Raw genomic sequence first — 15,947 nt, 5'->3', positions numbered from 1 at the left:
TTGTTCCTGTGTCTGCTGCGTGAGGGAACCAGGGAGGCAGGGTTAGCTCCGCCTGGGCTAGAGCAGCTCCCCATCTGTGCGACAGGGCAGTGACTCCCCTAGCCCAGCCTGTGTGGCTCAGCATCCTGCCCTGCCCCCCAACCGGCTGGCAGAGGGGGCCCCTCCAGGGTGGGGGAAGGGCTCAGGGATCACATGACACCCAGGCAGGGCCGGCCAGCTGTTCACAGCCAGCGAGGCCCATGGCTCACTGCGGAGCCGCTATTTAGACCTGAGGCGCTGGCCCCGCCCATGGGTTAGCCTGGCCCGGAGCACTCCGTCCAGCAGGCCTGGATGGAGGCCAGTGGGAGCCAGGTGCTGTGTGGGCTCCCAGGGGGTTCAAGTCCAACGCCCTCTGACAGGCAGGTCCTGCATCAGGTCCAGCCAGACTGCTGCCAGGGACTCGGGCACTCAGGACGCTGTTTGGCTCCCAGCTGGGCCAGATGTGGCTGAAATCCCCAGGAGAGGGACAGGGCTTTGTGGGAGGCTGTCTCTGGGACCTTTGAGGAGATGTGGGGGTGGCCAGGGCCCTGGCTGGGATGGGGCACGGCGGGGCTAACAGGCCCCTGAAGCCCGTTGTCTGCACCCCCCTTCCGAGGGGCTCTTCCAGGCAGGGAGGGGGTGTGAGGCGGGGACAGTTGCATCTGTTTCTGTTTTTCTGCTCCGGGAGGAGGAATTCCCCTCCTCGGTGGAAAGGCTGGACCTCCCCCAGCGTGGGCTGTTTGGGGTGTGTGGGTGTGGGAGGTGCTGCTGGGTGGGGGACCTCTGCTGTGGGTTCCCTGCTGACTTCCAAGAAACGGCTGGCTTTCTCCCTGGAGGAGGCAGTGGCGAAGGGTCAGGAGCCTGGTGTGATTGCAGCGGCTTTCCTGTTGGTACAATGCCTGGAGTGGGAGGGCGGCCTTGGGTCAGAGGAAGTGGACTTCCAGAGGATGGCTCCCGGGCCTCCCAGAGTTCTCTGGGGTGGTCAGGAAGTGAGAGGCCCAGGCCCCCCAGGCCCTGACCCCAGGGGTGCTGACATCTTGGGGTACAGTACAGGATGCTGGCATCTGGTTCCTGCCCAGGGGCCCCACTCAGGCCGAGGGCTTTAGGGAAGGGCTGTCAGTGTGGCTCAGGCTGAGTCAGCACTTTTCAGTGGCCTCCTCTGAGCTCCACATGCACCCTGGCGGGGCAGTGACCTGTGCATGGTCCCAGCTACTGGCATTTACCATGTGATTGATGGCCATGTGCCCACTAGCACCTCCCAGCAGCTCCTGAGCTATCAGAGGTAGGCATCTTTACTCCTAGGCCCCCTCCTGCTACAAGCTCACCCTTCCCTGGACAGGGCCAGCTGGGAGGGGGCTGTGAAGCCCAGGGAGGCCCTGACTCAGTGGCCTTGTCTGGGCCTTGATGACACAGCCCCCAGGCTAGCCTGCCCAGTGCTACGGGGCCTCTGCCTCCGAAAACAAGGGCCTTTCCTTTCTGTCCGGGGTCCAGGTTTTAGCCAGATGACCCCTCTTCCTGACCCAGCCAAAGTCCCATGGCTTTGGGGTCCCGTGGAACCCCAGCTGTCAGCCTGCAAGTCAGCATTTCATCTTTCTCACCCTGTCCCCACGCACGTGATGACACACAGGGAACTGGGAACTCCTCTGTTGCCCAAGAAGGCACAAGGCTATGAATGAGCAGAAAGGGAAGGAAGTGGCCTCACATGTGGCCTCAAGGATGCCCCACACCTGCCCCAGACCCACAGTGCTGACTCCAGTGCTGGGCCAGGAGGAGCTGCCACCCCTGCTGGCTCAGTTGGGGGGCCAGGGGCAGGCTTGGCAGAGGAAGGATGGAGGTGAGGGCTGCTATATCTGCCTGGGTGCAATTGGCTGTCAGGGCCTGGGGTCCCTGGTCTGCCACTTACCTGCAGCAGCATGACTTTGGACAGGTTGCTCTCCTCTCAGCCTCCATGTACTCATCTGTGAAATAACCAAGTAACAGTACTTGTCTTGTGGGGAGGGCACCCTGGGCAGGAGCAGGTTGTTGGGAGGTTGGAAGGCCGGTGGGCTCATCTCCATACCCAGCTCATGACTGGCAGGATGGAAGGGGCTCACCCTGGGCAGTGCCCACCTGCCCTGATACCAATTCCATCCTCGAGCTGTCATCCTGTTTCATTCGGGACTGGAGGGCTGTGTGGCCACTGGTCTGGACCACATCTGGGGAAGGGAGGTTGCCTGGGGCGCCCCTGCAGCGTCGCCGGGCAGGGCCCTGACGCCCGCCTGGCGGCCCCGCACTGTCTTTACAGAGCTCCACGCAGGAGATCGGCGAGGAGCTGGTCAACGGGGTCGTCTACTCCATCTCCCTGCGCAAGGTGCAGGTGCACCACGGCACCAACAAGGGCCAGCGCTGGCTCGGGGTGAGTGTGGGTGGAGGGGCCGCCACAGCCACAGCCCTGAGAAGGCCGCGGGTTCCAGATGCCACCCTGGTGACTGCACCCTGCTTCCTTCCAGGACTTTCCTGCCCATGGGCCCCACAGTCCTGCTCCCAAAGGAATGCGCTCTCCCCTACCCGCCCCCACCGTCCAGCCCTGGACTTGGCCGAGCACAAGTGCAGAGTCTGTTCACATATTCGTGTGAATATCAGAAAGGATGCTCTTACACCGTTTCCACTTCATGCTAGCTTGGGAGCATTCGTGCATCTGGCCCCAGTGTTTCCTGTTTTGGCTGCTGTCCCTGCTGTCCCTTGGAGCTTTCCTTTGGCTGTCCTTCCGCACCTCTGGGCCTTAACATCACCACACTTAGTAGGAAGGGCTGCTTTCACCCCAGAAAGGGCGGGGGCCCAGGCTGCTCTACACTGTTGTCTGTAACTTGCTCTCTCGCTGAGCACAGCCCCTTGGCCCCTGCAGCCCAGAGCTGAGCCCTGACATTCCAGAAGGGAGGCAGTTACCATGGGGACTCAGCCCCTCAGGGCCTGGGGCCTGGCACCGCGCTGCCCTGAATGTCCTGTGTGCCCTGGTGTGCTGCTTCCTCCCACCCTGACAAGCCTGTTTCCTTGCCTCTTGAATGCCAGGGCTCTCGGGGGTAATGCTCTTACCACAGGGAAGTGCGGTCTTTCCTCAGCTGGCTGACCACCTGCAGATGTTAGTATTTCTTGTCCTCCCCCTCCTCAGATCTACTTTTAAACCTGAGAACCTTCTTCTGCTGGGGACACTCATGCCCCATCTCCTGCCAAAAGTCACCGAGCACTTGGGTGTCCATCTGAGCTCCAGGCCCCCCCTTTTGGTGGTCCCTGCCGCAGCCACTGACCATATGTCCCTCCTTCATCCCACCCCAGTGTGAAAATGAGTCAGCCCTGAACCTGTACGAGACCTGCAAGGTGCGGACGGTGAAGGCAGGCACGCTGGAGAAGCTGGTGGAGCACCTGGTGCCAGCCTTCCAGGGCAGCGACCTCTCCTACGTCACCATCTTCCTGTGCACCTACCGGACCTTCACCACCACCCAGCAGGTCCTGGACCTTCTGTTCAAAAGGTGAGCTCCCCACCCCCTACTGCTGTGTGTCTCGGGAATACCGCTTCACCTCTCTGAGCCTCAGTTTGCTCATGTGAAAACTGGGGTGCTAAGAGGACGACCTCCCAGGGTTGTCAGGACTGTGGGGAGGGGCTGCCCACTTCTACTTTTCCTCTCCCGCCCGAAGCAGCTCTCTGCCTCAAGCCTCGCCGCCCTGTGCCCTGGGGTGGAATGGTCTTCCCATCTGAACAGAGGTCCCAGATTCTATCTGGGGTCCCCCCTATGAGTGGCCAGCGCAGGGGCCCCTGGGGGCTGTCTGGGAGCCCCAGACCCACTCAGATAACTGTAAGGTGCCAGTTGGGGTTCATTCATTCCACTAATGTATGTGAAGCTGCTTCTGTGTGCGGGCACTTTTCTGGGCATGGGACATAATTCAGTGAAAAAAGAAACAAAAAACCCTGCCCTCCGGGCCTCCGTCGCAGTGGGGGGCGGGGCAGCCAATGCCACAAGACATCATAGCAGGTAGGGTAGATGTGACGCCCTCACTGCCTCCTCTAGATACGGGTGCATCCTCCCCTATGCCCACGAGGACGGCGGACCCCAGGACCACCTGAGAAAGTGAGTGGACTTCTGGGCTGGTGGGAGGGCCTCCTGTCTCTGCGGTGGGACATTTGGGGGCTGAGGCTGGGGGTTTGGGCAGAACCCTGGCCCCCACACATTTTGCAATTCTGCTTCTCTGGGGCCTGTAGCTTTTCCTGCAGGAGGAAAGGCATCGGAGCTGTGGATGGGGCCAGGTCTCCAGGGGGCAGAGTGAGGCTGGGGACTCAGAGCTAGCCCTGGAGAGGACCCGTCCCCACCACAGCCTGCCCCAGTCCCGCTTGCCCTGTCCCTAGCCTGGTGCCCTGCTTACATGCCGGCCCCACCTCAGTCCTCCAAGCGCAGCCGCATGTGGGGCCTGTGCGGCTGAGCCTAATTTCCCGGAACAGTATCAGAGGGAACACGAGGCCCACGCACGTCACAGAATAGGGCAGCATGTCGGGCATGAGCTGAGGCTGTGGTCGAGGGCCCATGAAGGCTAGGCAGGACACACTCTGCTGGTCCCCTCCTCCCTCAAATGTTTAAGCGGCACCTACTGTGTGCCAGTCTGTGCCATGATCAGAGCAGGCCAGCCCCTCCCTGGCCTCATGGAGCTTACAGTCCAGTGGGGAGGGACCAGAGACAGACAAAGGGGGTATGTCAGGCTTCCCCAAGGCAGGAAGGTGGTCACACCGTCGATGCAGAGCACCCTCCCCTGGAGACTGCCAGCCCCTGCCTGTTTACCAGGCCTGCCCCTGCCTGGACAGCCCAGTGCAAGTGGGCAGGAGGGCACTAGCCTCTGGATGGGCAGGGACAGGCCCAGAGTCCCGCCCCTACAGGGGTGCCATGGGAGGGCTGCGTGGAGGGAGAGGCCAGGCCTCTGACTCTGCTGTCACCCCCACCCCCAGTGCCATCTCCTCCATCCTGGGCACCTGGCTGGACCAGTACTCAGAGGACTTCTGCCAGCCCCCGGACTTTCCCTGCCTCAGGCAGCTGGTGGCCTATGTGCAGCTCAACGTGCCTGGCTCCGACCTGGAGCGCCGTGCGCACCTGCTTCTGGCTCAGCTGGAGCACGCAGAGCTTACAGCAGAGCTGGAGGGTGAGGAGAATGCGGCGGGGAGGGGGGGGTTGTCAGTACTGGACACACAAGGAGGAGCCTCTAGAGGCTGCGGTGGGCCAGGAGCAAAGGCCTCAGACCACTCATGTGGTGGACTGTAGGTGGGGAAGACATCCTGGGCTGAGGCTTTTCTAGAAGGCAGTGGTGTGATTTTTGTCTTGGAAAAGCAGGCGTGTTGCTGAACTTTTCTCCTCTTACAGCTCTATCACCAGCTCCAGCACCAGCTCTAAAACCAGCTCCAGACCTAGAGACAGCTCCAACACCAGCTCTAGCGCCCAGTCCTACGCTGACTTCAGAGCTAAAGCCAGCTCCAGTGCCAGCTGTAGTGCCCAGTCCTGTGCCTACTTCAGAACAAGAGCCAGCTCCAGCGCCAGCTCTAGTGCCCAGTCTAGCACCATGTCTAGTGCCCAGTCCAGTGCTGACTTCAGAGCAAGAGCTAGTGCTGGCCCGAGAACTTGAGCCTACGCTTGAACCAGCTCCAGAGCGAGAGCCAGCACCAGCACCTATTGCAACATCAACTCCAGAGCTGGACCCAGCTTTATCACAAACTCTAGAGCTAGAGTCAGCTCCAGCACCAGAGCCTTCCTGGCCTTTGCCTGTGGCTGCAGAGAATGGGCTGAGTGAGGAGAAGCCTCACCTCTTGGCATTCCCTCCCGACCTGGTAGCAGAGCAGTTTACCCTGATGGATGCGGTGAGCAACTCTTCTCAGCAGGCGGGCAGGGAGGGTGCACCTTCCTCTGGCATCTGCTGCCCACATATGCCATTCCCTGGTCCAGTGCTGATGTCCTGGCCCAAATCCCAGCTCCAACAGTGCAAACCGCGTGAAGTGGGCAAGTTTCTTAACCCCAAGACCTCAGTTTCCCTGTGGACTGTGGAGCTAGGACCCTACCCCCATCCCATCTCTCTGCACAGTGACAGGATTAAATGAGGTGGAATAATAGAGAGCTAGGGGCCTGTTTGGTCAGGGAGGGGAGCTCCCCCCATCTGCCCAGGAGGCCTCACCAGCCTCAGCGCTTGTTAGGCTCCTGATGTGCCTGACTAAATGGCAGGCACCAGCCTGGCCTCTAGTTGTAGACCCATAGTGCATGAGCCTCTGGACAGCGACAGGCAGGCGTGTGATGGAGGCGCGGTGGCACCTGGTGTGTGCAGGTGGAGCCACTTTCTCGTGCTCAGAGGTAGTGAGGATGGGCTGGTGAAAATGCCAAACTTTCCTGCCAGCGTTTCATCCTGGGTCCCTCGTGCTGGCATCCACAGGGGCCAGGGAGCCAAACCCAGAGACACCCCCCCCCAGTGCTCAGTCCATGTCCTCAGTTTCCAGGGCTCCAGCACTGACCAGGGCCTCTCCCTGGGACTGAGGGAGACTGTGCGTGCTGAGCTGGGGCGTGGCAGAGCTGAGTGACACTCCCCTGCCCCCCAGGAGCTGTTCAAGAAGGTGGTGCCCTACCACTGCCTGGGCTCCATCTGGTCCCAACGGGACAAGAAGGGCAAGGAGCACCTGGCTCCCACCGTCCGTGCCACCGTCGCCCAGTTCAACAGTGTGGCCAACTGCGTCATCACCACCTGCCTCGGGGACCGGAGTGTGACGGCCCGGGACAGGGCCAGGGTGGTGGAGCACTGGATTGAGGTGGCCAGGGTAGGCCTTGGAAGGCCCCGGGGGACCCCTTTGCTGCCTTTACCCACTCACAGGGCTGTGGTCTGTGGTACAGGCCCTGCATAGACCCCTGGCCTTTCTGTTTCACGGGCTCGATGATCATGACTTGCACCCCCCCTGCCCGGGTGCTCACTCAGCTTCCTTCCTGGGCTGAGCTCAGGTCCCCCCACCGCCACCCCGGAGTGTTACTCATCGGGGCCCAGGTCCCCTGGGGGTGGGGGCTCCAGGCATCTGTCTCATCCAGGAAGGGAGGTCCCAGCGGGGGGCCGGTGGGAATTCCAGCCCCGCCTTACACAGTCTCCTCCGCCACCAGGAGTGCCGGGTCCTCAAGAACTTCTCTTCGCTCTACGCCATCCTGTCTGCTCTGCAGAGCAACTCCATCCACCGGCTGAAGAAGACGTGGGAGGAAGTGTCCAGGTGGGCCGGCCTCCCTGTAGGAGCTCCACGGTGCCCCAGGGACCGCGCACAGGGCTGGGCCCTGTCCCCTCAGTGAGCCTGCCACCTGCCAGGGCCCGCGGGTGGGTGGGGTTTCTAAGTGTCCATTGGCCTCCGGCCAGCAGTTCTGCCTCAGGACTCAGTTTCCTTATCTGTCAGGTACTGGATTGAGCCACATGAAGTCAAAACTGGTCACAACAGAGGCACTCAGTAGAAATGGGAATGGGACCCAGGTGACCCATATGAGAGCCCTCCCCACCCCCTACCCCCGCCAGGCCCACGGAGCCCTTAGGACCCCAGTGGAACCACCTCGCAGGCAGTTCGGGTCTTTGGGCTCTGTGATGAAATGGATTTGCGCTCATAGCCTCCCCCGTGCCCCAGGGACAGCTTGCGGGTCTTTCAGAAGCTGTCGGAGATTTTCTCCGATGAGAACAACTACTCGCTGAGCAGAGAGCTGCTTGTCAAGGTGAGAGGTGGGGCTGAGCTGCGCAGCAGGGGTTTCTTTGAAAACTTCCAGGTTTCTTTGGACTTTGGGGAGGGGGGACCTGTTTGGTCTGTGGGTAGGTGGGGGCAGTTTGGGGGACAGGAGGCCCAGGAACGGAATGGTTTGGGGGTGGGTAGGCTTCTCTAGAAGGGGTGGGTGAGCTACAGGATTAGGTCTCCTGCTCCTGTGCAGTCTTCTCCCACTGGCACTCCAGCACCCTCCAGGCTGGTGGTGGATGGCGTGGGGGTGGGCAGGTCCCTGCCGTCCCTCCCAAAGAGGCTGCCCAGGCATGGGTCCAAATGACTAGACAGATCTGGGTGCATGTGGGCGCAAAGGGCAAAGGGAGGAAGTCCTCGCTCACCCTATGCTCAACCCTGGCAGGAGGGGACCTCCAAGTTTGCCACCCTGGAGATGAACCCCAAGAGAGCCCAGAAGCGGCCAAAGGAAACGGTTAGTGTGCCTGAGCCCCTGGAGAGGCAGGAGCTGGCCTCCAGAGCGCCCCCTCCTTGCTGCCATCTTGCCTGGCATGCCCCTTTAGACCTGGCCTCTGAGCCCTGGCAGGGCTGTGCCCTGACCAGCTGGTGTCTTGGGGGACTAGTTAGAGCCACCAGAGCAAGGGCCTGGGGAGGGATTAAGGGGTGGAGAGGGCTGGAGACCATATCATCTTGGGGATTTGCAAAATATCAGGCCTGGAAGGCTCTAGAAGGAGTTTGGGGTCAGTGAACACTAGGAGGGGGATTAGTGCCTAGGAGTCCCCAGGTCCCTCCAAGTGGGAGCCCTGGGGTTGGGGCTAGGGGCCGAGGCTGGGGGGTATCCAGGGGAGTGGCCATGGGCCTCACTTATCACCTCCCACCTAATGTCACAGGGTGTCATCCAGGGCACCATCCCCTACCTGGGAACATTCCTCACAGACCTGGTGATGCTGGACACTGCAATGAAGGACTACCTGTATGTGAGTGAGCTGGGAGCTTGGTGGGGCGGGGCCAGGGCCCTGAAGCCCAGGAGGACAGTACCCCTTACTGAGCCCTGAGCTCCCAGCAGGGCACACCTCATCTCATGAGAGCCCCGGGCCCCTGTGTGTTGGGGCACCTGCCCATCTTACCAATGGGTAACCAGCTCACCAACTGGCTGGTGGGGCTCAGAGCTGCAGATTTTGGCCAAGCTGGACACAGCCCCTCCCTCAGGCAGTGTCCATGGGCGAGAGAGGCCAGACCCTTCAAGGTCAGGCACATGGTGTCTGAGCAGGGCCTCGTCCAGGGCTTCAGTCCTCAGAGGGTTGGGTGATAAGGCACCCCCTCCAGCACCCAGCTCCCAGGACCCGCCCAAGGTCCAAGCTTGTGTGCATGCCCTGCCCCCTGGTGTATACTATCGGTAGTGCAGCCTGAGAGAGGTGCCACTTAGTCATGGGCATGGGGACACTTTCTAATAGACATTGGCTGTCTGCCTTCCAGGGGAGACTGATCAACTTCGAGAAGAGGAGGAAGGTGAGTAGCCACAGCCCTCACTCCAGAGGTGGAAATCAGAGATGCAACTTGGGTAGAAGACTCTTGGTTCTGTCCCCCTTCTTGTTATATTGATGGGGAGAGTTGGGTACAGAATGGGGAAAAACCTCTCCCAGTAGAGGGTGGGGGCAGGAGGTCAGAATCAAGGACGATTTCCTGGGGAGGGTCTGTTTGAACCCAGCTCTGAGAATCGGGTCAGACCCGGGTGGGAACAGAGAAAAGGAAGGGACCCAGAGACTGGGCCCTGGCCTGCCCAGCACCTCACCAGGCCATCCCCATCCTGCCCTCTGGCCCCAGGAATTCGAAGTGATCGCCCAGATCAAGCTGCTCCAGTCTGCTTGCAACAATTACAGCATCGAGCCCGAGGAGCAGTTTGGGGCCTGGTTCCGGGCCACAGAGCGGCTCAGCGAGGCTGAGAGGTGCGGCGGCCGGGGCAGGGATGGGGTGCGTCACAGGCGGGCCGTCCCTAGGCCAGCTCCAGAGAGCCTGTGGCATGGGCTCTTGGCACTGACCCTGTTGCCTGGTGAGATGGCTGGGTGTCCAGCCGCCGGCATATGCTGGGAGGGAGACCTGAGTGTGGCTCCTGGTAGCTCACAGCTACGGCTCTGTTCTGTAGCTACAACCTGTCGTGTGAGCTGGAGCCCCCCTCCGAGTCGGCCAGCAACACTCTGAAGGCCAAGAAGAACACGGCCATCGTCAAGCGCTGGAGCGAGTAGGTGCCCGCAAACAGGGACGGGGGCTGAGAACTGGCACTGACCAGCCCTGTGACTGGGGGAGTCACCTTACCTCTCTGGGCCTCAGTTTCCTCCCCTGAAACGGGGTGATGCTAAATTATGTCAGATGGCTGGAGCAAATGGGGTGCCTGAAGCAGAGTGCAGGGGGCAGCATGGAGGTGGGATGTGTCCCGGGGAGGCCTCCCCCAAGTAACCCAGCCCTTCCTTCAGCCGCCAGGCCCCCAGCACAGAGCTGAGCACCAGTGGCAGCTCGCACTCCAAGTCCTGTGACCAGCTCAGGTGTAGCCCCTACCTCAGCAGCGGGGACATTGCCGACGCACTGAGCGTCCACTCGGCCGGCTCCTCCAGCTCCGATGTGGAGGAGATCAATATGAGCTTTGTCCCGGAGTCCCCTGATGGGCAGGAAAAGAAGGTGACTGCCTCCCCCCACCAGCCTTTCATAGCCCCTCCCCTCCAGGTTCCCGTGTGCCCCCGCCACACCCACAAAAGAGGCCAGGAAGCCCCAGCTCCTAAACAAAGCCCCCAGAGCTGGACCCCAGCCTGGGGCATCCTGCAGGGCTCAGGGCTTCTGCTGACCGTGCCGTCCCCACAGTTCTGGGAGTCGACCTCCCAGTCGTCCCCGGAGACCTCTGGCATCAGCTCAGCCTCCAGCAGCGCCTCCTCCTCCTCGGCCTCCACCACGCCCGTGGCCGGCACCCGCACCCACAAGCGCTCCGTCTCCGGGGTGAGCAGCTACAGTGCCTCACTGCCGCTCTACAACCAGCAGGTGGGCGACTGCTGCATCATCCGAGTCAGCCTGGACGTGGACAACGGCAACATGTACAAGAGCATCCTGGTGAGCGGCGGGCCCCTCGGTGCCCGCACTCTGCCAGGCAGCACAGGGGTCGGACACCTGCACCGTCCTGCCCTCCTGGGGCGGCCTTCCAGCGGGTCAGGAAGGACAGACGTGAAGAAACCAGGGCTCGGTGGCGACTGGAGGGCAGTAGACGGAGTTTACATCACAGCCAGCAACCCGTCTGGGGGAGCACCAGGCCATGTCCCAAGGAGGGGGTGTGCCCAGGTGTTGGAGGGGCAGCGAGCAGGCCTGAGGTGAAGGGGCAAGGGTCAGGGGTAAGAGTCAAGGTCAGGGAAGTGTCAGGGGCCTGGATCTTGTTGGAAGGAGACCAGAGTCACTGGAGGTTGGAGCAGAGGAGGACAGCAGTGACCTGTGACTTTTGTCTCCGGAGGGGATGGCTGGGGCTGGGAGATGCAGGCAGCAGGGGTAGGAGGCTGCTGTTGTAATCCAGGCGAGGGAGCGGCGGCCGGCTGCGCCAGGCTGGTGGCAGTGGAGGGGGCCAGCAGTGTCAGGCAGTGCGTGTAAATTGAAGGTCAAGATCAAGCCAGCGGGATTGATCTGTGGGGTGGAGGGGACTTTCCTCATTCTCCAGAACTCGGCTGCAGATGAGCTGTTTGCTGCCCCCCATCCCCGCCATACCCCACAACTGGGCCAGGTGCCCCGTGACACAGTCACCTGGATGACCCTGTATCTAAGGCCCACCTGCACTCCGGCCCTTGGGGTGGAGGCCGCAGGGGTCGGCCCCTGCTGACCACGACAGCAGCCTCCACTCAGTGTGGACCTGGCATGTCAGCAGCCCCTGGGCAGCCCGGGGCTCTCACCTCCAGGGCTTGCTCATTGATACTATCGACTCATTGATACTATTGCTGGAGGGGCAGTTGGTTTCCCCAGGTAGTGTGGGAGGAAGCAGCGGGCTTGTGGGAGAATGGGGAGTAGCAACAATTGGGAAAGACTCCTCATGGTTGCAAGGAGGCCTCCCCGGGGGACGGGAGAAGATGGCAAGACCCCCACAGATCCAGCACCGGGCCAGAAGCTGTGAGCCCCAGTGCATGGTGCCAAGGTGGCCCCGAGGGTCCCTGGCTGCTGCATTCTGGGGGAACTACTCTAGGACCCTTGTCATGATGGCCTGTCCCCCGCCCTGATCCAGGTTACGAGTCAAGACAAGGCTCCGGCTGTAATCCGCAAGGCGATGGACAAGCACCACCTGGATGGGGATGAGCCGGAGCACTATGAGCTGGTGCAGGTTATTTCAGACGAGCGAAGTAAGCTGGGGGCCATGGGGGAGGCCATGGCGGGGTGGGGATAGCACCAGGCCCACAGCCCAGGACCCGCACCAGCAGGGGGCAGCACACCAACCTGCTCCGGGGCAGGGCTGGGCACTCCAGTGTCTCGTCCCTGCCCTCCTGGGCCTGGGGCATGAACCCAGTTCACGGCTGGAGTGGCGGGCAAAGGCCTTTCTCCTGGAGTAAAGCAGCCAGGTGGCCGAGCCCAAGGGCCATTCATAGGGGCCCTTTCTCGCTAGGGTGGGAATTGTGTGTGTCAGGAGAACTGTGACTGCTGTGGACTAAAGTACCAAGTATGTTAAAATCCGCGGGCATGTGACACTGTCTTAGTCTGTTCCCACCAGTGTAACAAACCTCCACAGACTGGGAGGCTAATAAACAACAGAAATTTACTTTTCATAGTTCTGGAGGCTACAAGTCCAAGACCAGGGTGCCAGCATGGTCAGCCAAGGGCCCTCTCCCGGGGTGCAGACCGCTGACTTCTGGCTGTGTCTGCACGTGGGGAAGGGCGAGCTCTCTGGGGTCTCTTTTATAAGGGCGCTAATCCCATTCACAGGGGCTCCACCCTCATGAACTCATCACCTCCCAAAAGCCCTACCTCCTGATCCCATTACCTTGGGAGTTAGGATTTCAACAGCAACTTTGAGGGGAGACAGACATTCAGCCCACAGCAGGGGCTGCTTGTGAGCAGCTCAGTATTCTAAACCCTGGGGAAGAAAGAGTCTTGTCGGCACAGACTCGGAGCCAGGTGGCCAGGGCTGAGGACCTTGGGCAAGTTCCTTACGCCCTCTGTGTTCTCCCAGGAAGGAAATAAAATAGCCAGAGTGTTTATGTACACGGGTGGGCAAAAGTAGGCTTACAGCTGTGAGTACACGGAACACAGAACTTATTCTTTTAATAAAAAGAATAATTTGTTAATTATTGTCTTATTTTTTATATGAACAACTGTAAGCCTACTTTGGCCCACCCCTGTATATGCTCATGGTACATACATGTGCCATAAAGGTTAACTGTGTCACCCCCACTTCCTCCCCACTGAGCTGGTCACCCACCATGGCCCCAGACCATTGGTAATGATGTCCCCACAATCCCTAGAAGCTGGTTTTTAAATCCTCTCTCACTGTCTTGCATCATCTTAGTGAGGTGGGCAGGGCAGGTGGGACCCATGCTACCAAAAAGGAACAACGAAGCCGACACAGCTTAAGGACCGGGAGGGAGAGCCACGTGATGGAGCCGCACAGGTTCCAGCCCTGCAGCCCCCAGGGGACGGGTGGAAAACAGGAGCCAAGTGTCAGGACCTGTGGGTGCCCAGCACCCAAGCAGCATGCAGGCCTGCCCTTCACTGGGCCCAGAGCTCTTATCCTGAGCAGGGTGGGATTCGGTGGGGGGAGGGTGGTCTGGGGCCTGCAGAACCTATTCCTGCTTGAGACCCTGGTCAGCGATGGCAGTGGGGGCAAGGAGGCGGTATGGATGCCAGCCCCAGAGGGGGACTCGTGGAGTCAGATCCCTTGTCAGCAGGAGTCCTTTAGGGTTCATCATGCCTCCGCAGTCTCCTTGGGCCAGTGTCATTAAGAGGGGTCCTTGGGGACCCTGGAGTTGGGTTGGGGTCTTGGTCCTTGGCTCAGGCCTGCCCTGGGGGCTCTCATACCGACCATCCCTCTTCCCTTCCCCCATCAGAGCTGAAGATCCCTGACAACGCCAATGTGTTCTATGCCATGAACTCTACTGCCAACTATGACTTTGTCCTAAAGAAACGGACCTTCACCAAGGGGGCAAAGGTCAGGCACGGAGCCAGCTCCACCCTCCCCCGCATGAAGCAGAAGGGACTCAAGATTGCCAAGGGCATCTTCTAGCTGGTCCCTCGTGCTGGCCCAGCCTCAGGACTGCCCTTTCCAGGGTCAGGCTGGCCGGGCAACGAAGCACTTGCCGACGAGAGTGGCCCAGGCCAGGCAGGCACCTTCCGCCCAGCCTGCCAGCCCAGGCCACCCCCAGACTCCAGTGTCTCCCTGGACCTCTCCCGCCGCCGGGATTGACGCCTGCCCATCAACGGGCTGACCTGGCCTCCCGTGGACCACTCGCCGCCTTAGGTGCCTTCTGCTCTCTGGAATCAGAGGACTAGTGGACTTTGCCAAGGAGCGCTGCCAAGGGGCACGCCCGCACTACACCTCCCTCACGCCGTCCCAGGTGTGGGTCACTGCCGTCTGTGCCCACAGCACCCCAGGGCACCCACTCATCCACTGGATCTGACCACTGCAGTTCACTCCTCCCGCCCATGGACACCAGCCGTGCCATTCACTGGGGTCCTGGCCCCCTCCCACCACTCTAGCCTTCCTCGGGCTGCACCAAAGATCCCATCGTCAGGGCCAACTGAGTGAGGGAGTTCTGCGCCCCCAGCCCGCTGGCTCTCGGAGAGGAGAGACCCTCTTCGTGGACCTCTCTTCACAGGTGACTGAGGACTGTCCCAGCCGAGTCCCCTTGACGTCACAGCTCACGACACTGCAAGTGCCATTCACCACTGCATCCTGGGCTTCACGAGACCGCACCGGACAGGGTCCATGGGAAAGGAGGGTTGGGGGTAAGGGAGGGGGTTGAATATTTGTATAAAAGGCAAAAATCATGTTTACTGGTTGGGGAGGGGCAATATTTATTTGTTGTAAATAGTAAATGCTAGACTTATGATATTAAATCCCTGTTTCTACTATAGACCAGGAAGGGCGCTTTTGTTCGTCCATCTCACTTAAACGACATGCAGACGCCCACAGTCTGTTCAGGGGGAGCCGTGCGGGGCTGTGGGTTCACTCTGCAGGAGAAGCAGAAGGGCCGGCGCCCCCCATCTCTGGCTCCTACGGAAATGCCCGGTTCCACCTTCCACAGGGCGCCTGGCGACTTGAGCATCATGAACCTGGGCAGGGAGCTGAGACAGCCCTCGGCACCCCAGCATTAGAGGTCGGAGGTGCTCTCACAGGGCCTGACAACCACCTCGGAAATTTGGGTGTTGTTAAAAATTACATTTGTGACAGAAAACGTTGGAGTAAGAAGCTCCAGGGGTCATGTCTCCATGGAAACAGCCATTAAGCTGGGGAGAAAAACCTGCTAGAATCGTCAAATTTGGGCTCTGGAACCTCATCAGACAACAGCCAGGGCGGCTGGACAGACACGAGGTGGGGACGTCTCACTGACTGCAGAGACCAGGGAACAGAAACCAGGGACGATACACAAGAAATGCAGGTTTTGCAAAAATCGTTTGGAAAAGTTACTATAGAAACGGAGGGCTGCATCCCCTGGCCAGTAATAAAGGGATCCCCGGGGAGGGGGGGGCGCCTGGTCTCAGAGTCCCCACTTGTAATGCTCAGTACCCAGTTCTCCACAAATTACAAAGCACAGGAGACCAGGGCTCATTCCCAGGGGGAGAAAAATAGACAGACTCTCCCAGACATTGAAACTACTGACCAGGGTCCCGTGCTCAGGGCCCTCGGTGCGGTGTTACTAACGGCTTTATAGATATGAGAAGGATTATAAGAGCCCTGAGCACAATTCTGTGTCAACATCACGCACAGGAATGTTGTTCAGCCACAGAGGGGAGTGGAGTTCTGATCCCTGCCACAACAGGGACGGCCCCTGAAAACATGGTTCCACTTACAAGGAATAGCTAGTCCTGGCCGGGGGCTCGGTTGGAGTGTCATCCGGTGCACCGGAAGGTCGTGGGTTTGATTTCTGGTCAGGGCACATACCTGGGTTGCTGGTTCAATCCCTGGTCAGGGAGCATGTGGGAGGCAATCGGTCAAGGTATCTCTCATGGCGATGTCTCTCCCTCTCTCCCTACCTGG

General features: G+C 60.3%; 1 protein-coding gene across 4 annotated transcripts in view; it reads left to right on the top strand.

Moving 5' to 3' along the window:
* Positions 1-15,947, top strand: part of RALGDS (ral guanine nucleotide dissociation stimulator) — a 42,560-nt gene extending 26,613 nt beyond the window's left edge. For 2 of the 4 annotated variants that reach the window (XM_081150549.1, XM_081150546.1), the window contains exons 2-18: positions 2,303-2,413; positions 3,331-3,524; positions 4,062-4,121; positions 4,988-5,178; positions 5,397-5,887; positions 6,614-6,829; positions 7,161-7,264; positions 7,664-7,748; positions 8,148-8,216; positions 8,632-8,718; positions 9,218-9,250; positions 9,566-9,687; positions 9,885-9,980; positions 10,213-10,414; positions 10,595-10,837; positions 11,985-12,099; positions 13,798-15,947. In XM_081150549.1, the coding sequence (XP_081006675.1) occupies positions 2,303-2,413; positions 3,331-3,524; positions 4,062-4,121; positions 4,988-5,178; positions 5,397-5,887; positions 6,614-6,829; positions 7,161-7,264; positions 7,664-7,748; positions 8,148-8,216; positions 8,632-8,718; positions 9,218-9,250; positions 9,566-9,687; positions 9,885-9,980; positions 10,213-10,414; positions 10,595-10,837; positions 11,985-12,099; positions 13,798-13,973 (2,595 nt within the window). In that variant the 3' untranslated portion in view covers positions 13,974-15,947. The remainder of the gene's footprint in view (positions 1-2,302; positions 2,414-3,330; positions 3,525-4,061; positions 4,122-4,987; positions 5,179-5,396; positions 5,888-6,613; positions 6,830-7,160; positions 7,265-7,663; positions 7,749-8,147; positions 8,217-8,631; positions 8,719-9,217; positions 9,251-9,565; positions 9,688-9,884; positions 9,981-10,212; positions 10,415-10,594; positions 10,838-11,984; positions 12,100-13,797) is intronic. The other 2 variants (XM_081150547.1, XM_081150548.1) reach the window with 2 other exon arrangements.

This window comes from Miniopterus schreibersii (genome assembly GCF_964146895.1).
Source record: "Miniopterus schreibersii genome assembly, chromosome: 11".
Taxonomy (NCBI): Eukaryota; Metazoa; Chordata; class Mammalia; order Chiroptera; family Miniopteridae; genus Miniopterus; species Miniopterus schreibersii.
Note: the sequence above shows the minus strand (reverse complement) of the source record. Positions and strands in the feature narration are given on the sequence as shown.